Below are 12,404 nucleotides of genomic sequence, written 5' to 3' on the forward strand. Positions count from 1 at the left end.
ATGAGGCTTTGAGCACCCTGAAGGCATGGAAAGTAATAATGAAAGGTAATAGAAGGTATGGTGGATGGTACCTACCTAATGGAAACTATCCCTACCCAAACCCGGGGGGCTGGAACTAGACTATCTTTAAGGTCCCTTCCAAAACAAACCATTCTATTATATATTAAGAGGTATTGCCCAAGATAGTCTTGTTTAAAATGAGATCCTCTCTCTGCAGAAGGCAGAGAGAAAAGATGGGAAGAAATACGCAATAAAAATCTCTGTAACTGAAAATAAATTTACCCTTCACATAGTACTTGAAGTGTAAGACATAAACTTTTCAGCAGTGCTTCTTCTATGATTATTGGTTCTGCAAGAGCAGCTACCATGAATGAATGCCATAGGTAGTGACTGTTCCCATCCCTCTCTCCCAGTTTTAATTTGGCATTCTAGGAGTGTGGCACATAGATCTGCGTATATGATCCCATGGTAATACAACACATTTTAATGCATCATTTAAAGGACTCTTCATTATTTTTGCTCCTGGTTTTATGGTTTCTTAGATTTGTGACACCCAGCTTAATTCTGAGTTGGCTTATACTATTGCAATTAATTAATTTCTATATAAGACTCTTGCAATGCAAAATGACATGGGATTCTGAGACCTGAAATGGCTAGTGTGGAAAAACTTCTGATGGTCTGGGTGTGTTGCTGAAGGACAGAATGTATGTATTTACTTTCTGACCTATCACATAAATGCTGTCAGAATTTTGCTCTTAATTTGATTTGTGGCATTCCATTAACAGTTTTTCTGTGTACAGGAGAATAATAACTAATGATTCCCAGACTCCCAGAATTGTAAAGTAAGGGCAGGCTCTGTTTGGCAGAACAGAAGTTGTACTTTAGTACAGACAGGAACTGTTCATATTAATCAAGTGATATCTTGTCTGAAATGACTTTTAGCTAATGACTCTCATTCTCAGGTTAACCATATTGGTTATAGGCAGCATGTTCATCTAATTCAAGTGATTATTAATAATCAAAGGGTAAGTGTGTGGATTTCTGTCATTTTCTGAAACAGAAATGATGCTCTTGATTGACCTTATTTTAAGACATTGTTAGTGTTGAAATTGTGATGTTAGGGGTTGGAAGGGGAGTGGGGAAAGTTCATGGATTTGCCTTTTGATTTCAGCCTTTACAAAGGTGGGCATGTGTGACATGAATGACCTCAAAAATGTGAATTTAATTGTATGAAGTTTCAGGGTTTAATTATTAAGGACATCATTTTGTGATAAAGAACTTTAGGGCCATCAGTAGTAGAAAAAAATGAGTCACACACATTTCACGTGTTATCACGATACTTTTGGTCATGGATGTTGTTTCCAACAGAAGCCTGACTGCTGAAATCCTCCTAATTTCTAGCTTAATAAAGATAAACTAACGTGTTAAATGAGGTAGAAGAAATTTAAATTGGGAGATTTTACAAGATTTTACAACTTGTTTACCTAGCAGGAGTAACATCTTTTGTAGGTTGTTAAAACGCCATGTGGCACTGTAGAAGCTGCTCTCCAATGGTAAACAAACTTGAGCAAGAGGAGGCTCCCAGCAGGGAGTTCTTGTAAGGCAGGAGGGGGTCTGTTGTTGTGGAACAAGTGGGTTAACAGGTTGCAGCTGCATCACTCTACTAATGAGGTGTTGCACAGCTTTCACAGATGCTGCCAAGCCTGGCATAAGTCAGGGTGAGATTCTTCCTTCTTTAACTTATGGGTGGGCTAGTTTGGCAGGTTTTTTAGGCTGGTTTTAGTTCTCTGTGTCAATTGCTGGCAAGGCTTGGTGTTTGTATATAAGCAAGTTCCCTCTTCCTGGTTATGTGGTGTTCGTTTATTTATTTATCAGTCATGAAGACCACATCCTCTGCTGACACTGCTTTTTCTGCCAATAGTACTTACATGCTGTTTCAGGTGTGATGTTTTGTCTTCTTATGAAGGCCAGTTCTCTGAAAGAAGCTTTTGGCTGACTATCTTAGATGGGATTGAAAGGATGTTTGTGATCTGCTTATCTACATCTATCCAATAAACACGAGGAAATAACATCTTAAAATCTGATCCAGTGTTAATACAAAAATGCAGGACATAGAGGCAGCTGCCTCGGATGCATCTAATTCCACACGCACACCCTGCTATCTGCCAGAAGAATTATAAGTCATTATTTACAATTGAAATACAAGTCTGTGTACAGACATATTTATGTAATATCCAGTGTAAGGTGTTAAAAAAAAGGCCTTATAATAGTCCAATAATACAATTTTATTATTTCAGTGTGTCGTTCAGGCTTGTACCAAAATCACCAATATTGCAAAATACAAGTAGTGTTATTTTTTCGTACAAGTTTACCTAGACAGCATCTCTGACCAGCTGTGGACGTATTCAGTGGCCACAGAACCCACTGGCAAAACCAGACTCTCCTGCAGAACTCTACTGTTGTTACCTGTTAGTATGCATATACTTAATAAATGTGAGTATGTGTATGTATACACACATGTAACGTCTACATGGTCAGCTGTGGGAGAGGACATTCCTTTTAGGAGTGCTGACTAGAGCTCAACACTGTGTTGTGGACTTGAGTAAAAGGCAGCATCAATTAAATAGAAGGATTCATCAGTCCTCTTATAGTCTTTACCAGGAAGTACAATTCTTGGTCTTACCCAGAAAGATGAATGAGAACACTGAAAACTGAACGTCTGCTATTGAGCACAATAATTGCCCAGCATGTGGTGGAGCCATTCCAAGCAGGACCAGGAGCCTGTACCATAACAGTCACTGGTTCTCCAACTTCTCTTGTAGTCTTGGGGGTATTGTGGGTCCTCTGGCAGACTGCCAAGTGCTTGGAGAGAGCATTTTCTCATGCTGCCAACATTAACTTGGGATTAAAGGTTTGAGCTAATATCTAATCATAGTCTTGAGCCAGACAGTCTGGTTAAGATATTGTTGTGTATTTTGTTATTGTTCCTGGGGCGTAAGTAACCTCTAAGTAGGAGTTGATCATGTTTTTAGAGGCTCTCAGACATAATATAAAAGTGTGTTTTGCAGGAAGAGAGCATATGAAAACTTGCATTTTTGTCAGGTTTCTAATTTATAGGGAACAATGACATGCAATAATCTAATTTATGTCTGTGTACATTATGTCACTGATCACAAGTAATGGAGTACAAGCAGGTGGCTTTGATTTGTATGTTAGAAATTGTTAGTAGGCTGAGCTAATGGTGAAGTAGCTTTAGCTTGCCGGAGGGAAGCTGTTGATTTAGTGTTGGTAGCATAAGAAGGTAAATCCCAGTCTGATGCTGAGTAGAAAGAGATGGCTAGTGTCCATGAAATCTGTACTTCCGTAGGTTGAAAGATTTATTTTCTTGGTCTTTTATATGATAAGATTCAGGAGGGGAAACTTCATCTTGGAAATTACGGTGTTATGCAGATGTGTTCAGCTTTGGTTAAGGGTATCGCCTCCAAAGGAAGACAGTGCTAATTGTGATATTTGGCTATTTACAGAAAATGTGATTATATCATTATTTGAATTTGGTAATATTAAATATCTTTGAAAAAGGGAAAAAAGTCTACCAGCAAAAATAAATGGAGATAGCTGATTTATTCCAGTTAGTGAAATCTTTCCATCATATGCTAAATGCTTTGAATAAAAAAGCCCAACAGTAAGCTTGTTTTTCAAATCTTGGTGTGCATGGGAGCAGAAGGATACATACTAACATTTGCATACTTGGGCACATGAATTTTCAGTCGCACTCTATCTAATACCTGCAATCCTTTTAAAGTGGAAAATTCAGTAACACTTAAACTGCCTATCTGGTTTTTTTTAGTGCTGGTTTTGGGATTTTTTTTATAGATTCTTCTCCCATGTTTCAGTCTTTTAGTCCATACACCTTATTTCCGGGAAAATCTGGTGTGTAGGCAGGAACACAGGCTACACCATTACCAAAGCAATCTGGTGCTAATAGTGGACAGAGTATGTGAACACATTATGTTGATTGTAATACTTTGAGGTACTCAGGACGATGTTTGTGAGATCTTGGGTAAAAAAAACAAGGACATGCATTAGTAATGAGATCAGTTTGCTAGGAAAGATTCTGAGGACCACTCTGTGGCAATTAAGAGCAATTTGGAGCGGCAAATGTCTTAAATGCTGGCTGACTCCACTTGCAGAATGTAGCCAATAACCAAATAGCAGAATTTCACAAGCAGCTACATCAAAAACATTCTGCCTTAGTTGGTGACACAAACAGCAGTAATTTCCTGTGTAAAGTATTTTCTTCAGGAGTGAGATTCATTGATCCTGTTTTTTTCTTCACGTCTAAGACACTGTGATTTCCCCACTGTTCCTGTCTCCTTGTCCAAATTAATTCATCTCCTCCTTGTTCTTCATGAGTCATAGATTAATCTTTTTCTTCAAATTTTTTGCATTACTTTCCTGTGGCCATGTGGGTGAGTGCAAATGACTTCACTTCTTTTGGTAGAATAAATCCTCTACAGCTTTTGTTGCAAATATGCATTGATCTGTAGTAGGTAGTGTAAGACGAGGCTAATTAAAAGAAGTGGGAAGGAGATAGCACCCCTTCCTTGTGTGAAAATGAGGAGTCTCTCTCCTCTTTTCTTGTATCTTTCCAGTACTGTTAGTGTTTGGATGCACCTCTTGGTAAGTGGGTATAAAGGGAAAACATGGAGGAGGAGTGTGTAGCCTTAAAAATGAATAAAAAAATGAAATTGTTTAACATGGATGGGATTAATACTTTGGTAGCTTAGACATCAAGGACCTTTCTGTAAATGTAGTACTAAATGATCCAAAAATCATATGAGCATACCCTCACTTGCAATCTTCCTCCCAGTAACATGAAGAATTACAATAATACTCATTAGATTTTTTTCTAGAGTTCAAGTTAGTACAAAATAAATGAGTCTAAATAATAACTCAATATTTACTCGTAAATGTTCAACCCAGATGGCTCTGACCTCTGCAGCAGTCCAGGAAGTTCAGGAAATGCAAACCCTATGTTGTTTATGCCATGAAATGTACTTAAGGCCCTTGGTTATCTGCTGGAGTTGTGAGGTAGTCTGTGGAAAAGAAGCTTTTTGAATTGTTTTTAATGAGTTATCTCCACAGATGATTAGGGCAATGCATGAAGAGGTCCGAGTTTCCCTAGCTTTACTAAATAACTGTTTTCTTTCTAGATCCCAGCCTATGGGGAAGTGCACATAAGAAGAGGATAAATATGGCTTTTAAGGGCGAGGATCACTTAGATTCCCTTTCATTACCAGTTCAGCGGTAAGTGGTGCATTCTATCATCCAGATTTGAGTGATTAAATGCCTCTGAGGCTGCAGCTGCACTTTCCTTTGAGGACCCAGGGATGTTTAAAATCTCATTTTTAAACTCAGTAGTAGGTAATGCTCCTACAAAATGTTGTGAATGAATGTGGAAATCTGAGATGTATTTCTTGAGGCATTTGCAAATTTGTGTACCTGAAGTCTGGTAAATCACGACAGTGAACATGTAGCCATCATTTTTAAAGGATGACCATGTTTGCAGTAGAGATGTAATTGTGTTTACTGGATCAATTCTTTGTCGTGATGGAAAACCCTGGAACTTGCTGCTCTCTGTGAATACTGCTGAAAACTGTAAATATGAATCTTTTTAACTTGGTTGACTTTCTTCTGGTGTAGATATGGAGGTATGGTAATGATATGAAGGCTATAATACAATCTCTCCAATCTGTGTTGCCTGTGCGGGAGTGGAGATACTGGTGATTCTGCTAATCAAAAGATTAAAAAAAATAAAATTTATCTGTTGGTTGGCATCTAGTAGCTGTATCTCAGTAGTATAGTTCTGTTTCTAGCATAATGGATGTTCCATGAGAATAGCCTACAATCTTCATATGTGGCATAACTGGGATGTTTTGGTTTTTATTTTGGCAAAGGGAAGGAAGGTGGGTCTGCTGAATGCAGGAATAAAATCAGAAATTAAAAGGTTTTGAATTTCAGTTTTTCTTCCAGTCTTCTTTCTTCAGGTCCCACTGTAATTGCATATCAGGAACCAGTTAATTATGATAAAGAATCTCAAAATGTGATGCTCTTCTTTGTCAGTAATTTGATATTTCTCTACCTGTCCCTACCTGAGTCTTCCAGCAGATACTTTGGTAATGCCATTAAGCTCACAATCACAGTAAGACCGTGTGAATATATTCTCTTCTACAACAAACACTATATGGAGGAACATAGTTTAGGGATACCAGATTCCAGGATAACTGTTACTGTTCATTAGATGTTAACTTAAACTTGCTTTGGAAATAAGTGAGTCCTAGAATCCTGAAGAGCCAAACACAGAGTGGACTACCATAAATAGCAATAAAGTGTCCTATTTTACTTATTAGTTCAGTTTTCTTCTGTGGGATGAAGCCATGGAGGATCATTTCAGATGCAGACAGTAGTGAAGTCAGGCCAATGACTTTGCTATGGAAATTCTCAGGCTAACCAAGTGGTCAGATAAGGTGCCAGACATCCAGGTTAATTTCTTGGTGATAACTAATGAGTTTCACAAGCTGAATCCTGGATCAAGTCAAAGAATCTATTACAGCCAACTGGGCCAGGGCAAGACTCTTATAGCAGCACAAAACTATCTGCATAGGCCCTATGGGTGGCCAAGGGCTGCTCCAGGCTGGTGGTGGCAAGATTGTTTGCCCACACGTAAATGGGGAAATTAGCTGGAGGCTCTCTATGCTAGTAAATGGAAATGTGGAGGAGGAATAATGCACTTAAATATAGCAGCAGCACAGAACTGAAAAGCACTGAATTTTGTAGGATAGAGACCTCTAGAAAAGGAAACTACCTGTGTGAAGTGTTCAGGGAAGAAAAGCTCTACCATGCTATGTGAACAAAGCCACACCATCTCACAAGGACTCTGCACTAAGATGTAGCTTAGCACAAGAAGTGACTTGGAGAAGTCCCATGTAGCAAGCATTATGTTCTGACAAACATCTTGACTCAGCAGGGCAATTCTCTGTAGCGAAATTCAAAGAGAAATAAATATTCTCCCCCACCCTCAATAAAATATGAAGATCTTATTTTTTGTGTCTCTTTTGAAAGAGAATCCTTTTTTTCTGCCAATGAGGATTATTTCAGATAAAACCCTTGTAACAAATGGGCAGACTGAAGTTGACAGTGGCCGGAGAGGTGAAGACACAGAGAAGGCCAGAACTGAAAAAAATCTGGTTTTACCCTAAGAATTCGGCAGAAAGAACACAGTATTGGGTAGATAATAAAGTTCAGGAGTTGTACAAAGTGTTTTTCTTGATTATTAAAAAACTCAACAAAACCCACTCCACATAACAGCTTTTCCAAAGAAATGGAATTTTTATGAGATTAAGTTTTTTACCTGGATTAGAGAAAGGAGTGATATGGCCCATGTTTAAAGGGGATTTAAAAAGATTTAGTTTTCAAAATAACAAAATTCAAGTATTTTTAATTCATTCTTGTTCCTATATCCAAGTCTAGGATGTATACCTGTCTCAGGATTCCAGTTCATGCTCCTGCTTTTTGAGAAAAGGAGCTTGAATTCACCTGAGAGTCTGTGCTGTTGTGTCCTGTCACAGCAAAAATTTAACACAAATTCAACTGAGGGTCAGTCCTGTGTAGCACTACAACTGTGTCTTGCCTCACATTTAGGTCAGAATATTTCAAAAGTAAAAACATCCTCAAGTAAGAATATCTGTATCCATAGGAAAAGTGTACCATACACATGGAAACAGACTCCAAGTGTTTCCACAGCAATCATTAAAGTCAGAAGTTATCGTGACTGTGTAAGGAATTTAAAACTGGGGCCTTAAACCAAGTTTCAGTGCTGCATGAACTGTTGTTTACACTCTTTCCTCAGATTTTACGGGAAATTACAGCTTGTATTGGAAAGTCTCTAGAGTACTGAGTCACTATGTTGATGGTTTTCTAACACACTGGCAGACCTACTTTCTGTAATTGATATCTAGACTCCTATAGATGCAGTATTTAAAAGTATCCTGAGGAAAAACACAAATTATTGTTACAGAAACTTTATTTTCTATTTCAAAGAGTTAGGAACTTACTGATGGCTTTGTCTCCTAGGAGGGAAAACAACTGGCAATAGGTCATTTTTATAAAGAACTGATCTAGTTACTCTCCAAAAGCTGTTAGTCTTATGTAAAGCATTTTACATGGTCATAAAAGTTATCTGTTTTCATCAGTGATAACCAGTTCACTACAGCATATGAAATGTGAATGTATTCCTTAGAGATGCACACATCCCCATTCTGAAGTAGCTATTTTTAGTACAGCTTTTGGAAAATGTCATTACCCTTTCCTCGTGTCTTTGTATTGGTATAGTTTTTCCATTTCTGGTGAGCTTTTACCTTGGCTTTTCTATCTGGAACAAAACCTGTTATGTCCCTGCCCCTCTTCCCATGTAACAAAAGTTCATTGAACTTTCTGTTTTCTGTAAATTAAAGTTGTAAACTACACAGGTTTTTTTCATTAAGGGTTTGTTATACTTTCCGTATTGGATGGTAAACTCACCACTTGGAGTGCTGAATCTAAAGTCATTCAATAAAAGAGAGAATACTCATAACCAAAAGTGAAACAGGATGCTGGTTTTGCTTCTCAAATTACGTGTTCTGTTCAGTGTTGCAACTGTGAGAAACAGTATAATTAGACATTTTTTGAAAATAATAAATGAGGGTCTTGTAGTGAAATTAGGTAAAAAAACCCATCACCAACCCCCTCCCCATTCCACAACCAAGTGAAACCAAAATGAAGTAAACAAAAACAAACTGAAGAAAGACATAATCTTGCTAAAAGAACTTGAAATATGGCCTACTCTTGAAGTGGGCAGAGAATTTGTCTTTCTAATCTCCAGAAATGCAACACTGCTGGTCTGTTTAATCCGTTGTCTAAACATGTTTATAGCTTCAAAAGTTAAAGATGTTTCTGGAGGTTATAACTTAAACTAACATACAAACAAAGGGCAATGTTAATCATTTAAATGGGATGTTTTGTTGTTGTTTATACAAGGTCAATACTTTGAGGACCAGGAAGATGTTTGTATTTGGTATTAATTGATGTTTTGACAGATGATATTTGTCAAAAGTTGAAAGTTGTGACTTGAAATAGAAGCAAGAGAAATTCAGGGGTTTTATACTGTAGGAATTGCATTTATTCTACTTGTTTCTCTGCCAAATCAGAATGACAAACTTGTAGAACTTCATGGAACATACGGACAGATGAGATGAAAAATATGGAAGTCTATAATTTATTTTTTTTTCATAATGGAAATTACTTTTCTCATCCAAAAACCCCCCAGCACTTGACAAAATAGTCCCAGTAATGAATATGTGGGTTTAAAAAAAAAAAAAAGGAAAAAGAAGGAAAAAACCCCAACTTTGTAAAGTAAGATAATTTCTACCTGTACAGGAACTGAACTGTTTCAGGGACCATTCACATCACATTTTACTTCTATTTCTGGAGCTTCATGTGGACTCTGTGCTGCTGGAAAGACACGTTTTGAAAAACATCGACTTTGAGGTATAAGACATATGAAGAGCCTTTCAATATATTTGATACATGTTCAGATGGGGCTGTCAGGAAAACAGTGGATCTGTTGGTTTCTATCCCTAGAGCGTCTAATATTTCTCAAATACTGGGTGATTTAATCCTAAGAATCAAAAGCAGGGAAGTTATGTTATTCTATCTAGAAAATGACTCTTGACCAGAACTGCACAAGTAAGGTAGGTCGGCTTTTTTTTCAACTAGCCAATGGTGTCTTGCCCCTTGTATTCTGTGGGCCATGGGAATCTGTAGTTTTTGATGCTATCTCTTTTTCTGGCCCTGAAATTTGGGCAGCAAGTCATTTCGTTGCATGTCAGTTCATTGCAACATTTCCTGTTTGGTTATCTACCTATTTTCTTAGATGTGAAACACTCAAGTGAATGATTTCTAGGGGTTTGTCTGGGGTTTGACTTCTGTGAGTTAACCTGAATAGGGATTATTCTCTTTTATTTCACTCTGGTCTATTCCATTTTTAACCTTCTTAGTTCTTACCTTTCTACTTTGAACCTGCATGACTTCTGTAATTTGTTACCATCTTTGTTCTCCCAAGATTTGCCTCGTTTTTTCTTTTTTTTTTTTCAATAGCACTTTTTTTTTAGTCTTCAACTCTAAGACTGTGCTTGGGTTATAATTAATCATAAAATCATGTTTAAGTACAAGTGTTTAAATGCTTTGTCTGATCAGTGATTGTATATGTCTTATATTTTTTAGACATCTTCTGTGTGAATTCTTTCTGTTTCATGGTCTCCTACAGTGTCTGCTGCTGATAATCAAGGGCTTGTTCTATATTTCTCTCTTCTCTATGCCTGTGAACTGAACTTCCTGTCTGACAAGCATTCCCTGCAAAATAGAAAACAACATTTTTGTTTCATTTTTGTATTGTAGAGGCTACTTACTGTGCATATATCTTGCCCTGCTTATTAGAAACCTACATTCCCTATGATCAGTTTTATTTGTATGATGTCAGGAGCTTGTTTGTTGTGACTCTTTGAAAGCATTCAGATAAAAACTGTAAGAAACTCTAGAGAAAAAAAAATGCATTGTTACCTGTAATACAAGAGCTAGAGCAGAAGATTTTCAGAATTTCAAGTTCAATGTGCTTACATGACTCTGAATCACTGCTCTATCAGTTTTTGAAAATTATTTGAAAATTGAATGCTTGCTAGGGAATTCAAAATTCAGTGACTGTAGGAATAAAGTACAGCAGAAAAAAGGAAGCTGCTTTGCTTTGCCAATAATGTAATAAAGTTATCTTCCGGTGACAAGAAATAAAATCAGTTATTGCAGAGCTTGAGGCACTAATGATGTCTCATTTAATGACATTGCATTCTTTTCCTTTCCTTCAGTTTACATTATAGCAATTCAGCAAATAATTTTACAGCGACAGAAAGGGAGCTCACCTTACTATGAAGTATTTCTGATTTATATTCTACATGTAACCAGGCTGAAAGCTGAGTAGTTTGTGGGAGTTTTGATGGTGGTAGTAAAACAAATTTGTGTATCCATATGGTCCTTCTGGGAAGGATTTTCAGACATTCTATCTGACTGAGGCCAAAGGGTGATGTTAGTAAACCAGGAACTATTGATTTGCTATAATTTGGTGGCATTCATGAGGAATATGAACTAAACAGCTTTTTTTTTTTCCCTTTGAATCCATGGGTAAAATGCCTCTGTTCCTATATTCAGGAGGTTAAAATGTAGATCAGCACTTAAGCTTGCAAAAAGCAAAAAAAATTGCATTTAATTTGAACTTTAGGCATTTTTGGAGTCTGCAAGCCTGCCAGAATGCAAGATATTTCCTAGCCTTTTCCTCATGATTGTTTTGTCACTATATCTTTATATTTAGTTGTATAACACACTGTAGGAACATATACTACTCCCCAGAGCTGTCCTGTAAAATATTGTATGTTGAACTGTAGAAGTCACAAAAGAATTTTGGCTTTTAACCTAGAGGAAATTTGAGTTTGTCCATTATAATAATTGTGAAGTTATGGTGACTTTAAAATGTGAGAAAATTGATGAATTTAAACAACCTGTTTAACTGGCCTCTCTAGATCTTTTTTCATTAAACTTGGTATTTCATATTTGTGGCTTGCTGTTACTTGGAAGCTACTTTTGAAAGATCAAGACCATTTTTCATCTCTAAAGACAATCAAGAGTTTATCCTGAATACCTCTTCATAGGGTCATTATCATGTTTCATAGCATGTGGCACATAAGCACTGTAAAAAGGTCAAGCAAGTGCTGGTATGGTCTTTTTCACGGAAGAAATTTGGCTGATTATTTTGAGAATGAATATTTTTGAAATGTGGGAGTCTATAGAAGAGACTCTTTTTCTGTGTCTTAGGGAAATAGCAGTCCCTATCTGCCCAATGAATATCTTGTGTGTGGGACTTACCATCCTTTTCAGAAAACACCCTCAAATAAGTGTATTGGAAAACAGTGACAGAACTTGCCTGAATGTTAGGTTACCTTATCTGCCAGACAGAGGTGATGCTTTCTGACTATCTTCACAAGTACTGCATGAAATTTTTATCCTTACATCAATGTAGTAATCCTGCCAACTTTACACCTTGCAACCAGCTTTTCTATTAATTGCTTTATGGCTTTGACTCCATGGTTTGTGCCTCTCTGCAAAATTTTACTGGTGCTAGCAAGACCTTTTCAACCCATTCAGATGTTGTTTGTGGTCTGTTATGTTTACTTGCATTCCTATCTTCATCGTGCTTGTTTTTCTGTAGCACATTTTAGAAGAGGTGTTGATCAGGTTTACACATCTGCTATCACTCCTGCTGG

At 37.1% G+C, this 12,404-nt stretch overlaps 1 protein-coding gene across 2 annotated transcripts in view; it reads left to right on the forward strand.

The window, feature by feature from the left end:
* The window catches only part of INSC (INSC spindle orientation adaptor protein), a 136,303-nt gene that overhangs the window by 37,762 nt on the left and 86,137 nt on the right, over nt 1-12,404 (forward strand). For both annotated transcript variants that reach the window (XM_032691019.1, XM_032691020.1), the window contains exon 2: nt 5,214-5,307. In XM_032691019.1, the coding sequence (XP_032546910.1) occupies nt 5,255-5,307 (53 nt within the window). In that variant the 5' untranslated portion in view covers nt 5,214-5,254. The remainder of the gene's footprint in view (nt 1-5,213; nt 5,308-12,404) is intronic.

The sequence above is a fragment of the Chiroxiphia lanceolata genome, chromosome 6 (genome assembly GCF_009829145.1).
Source record: "Chiroxiphia lanceolata isolate bChiLan1 chromosome 6, bChiLan1.pri, whole genome shotgun sequence".
Classification (NCBI taxonomy): Eukaryota; Metazoa; Chordata; class Aves; order Passeriformes; family Pipridae; genus Chiroxiphia; species Chiroxiphia lanceolata.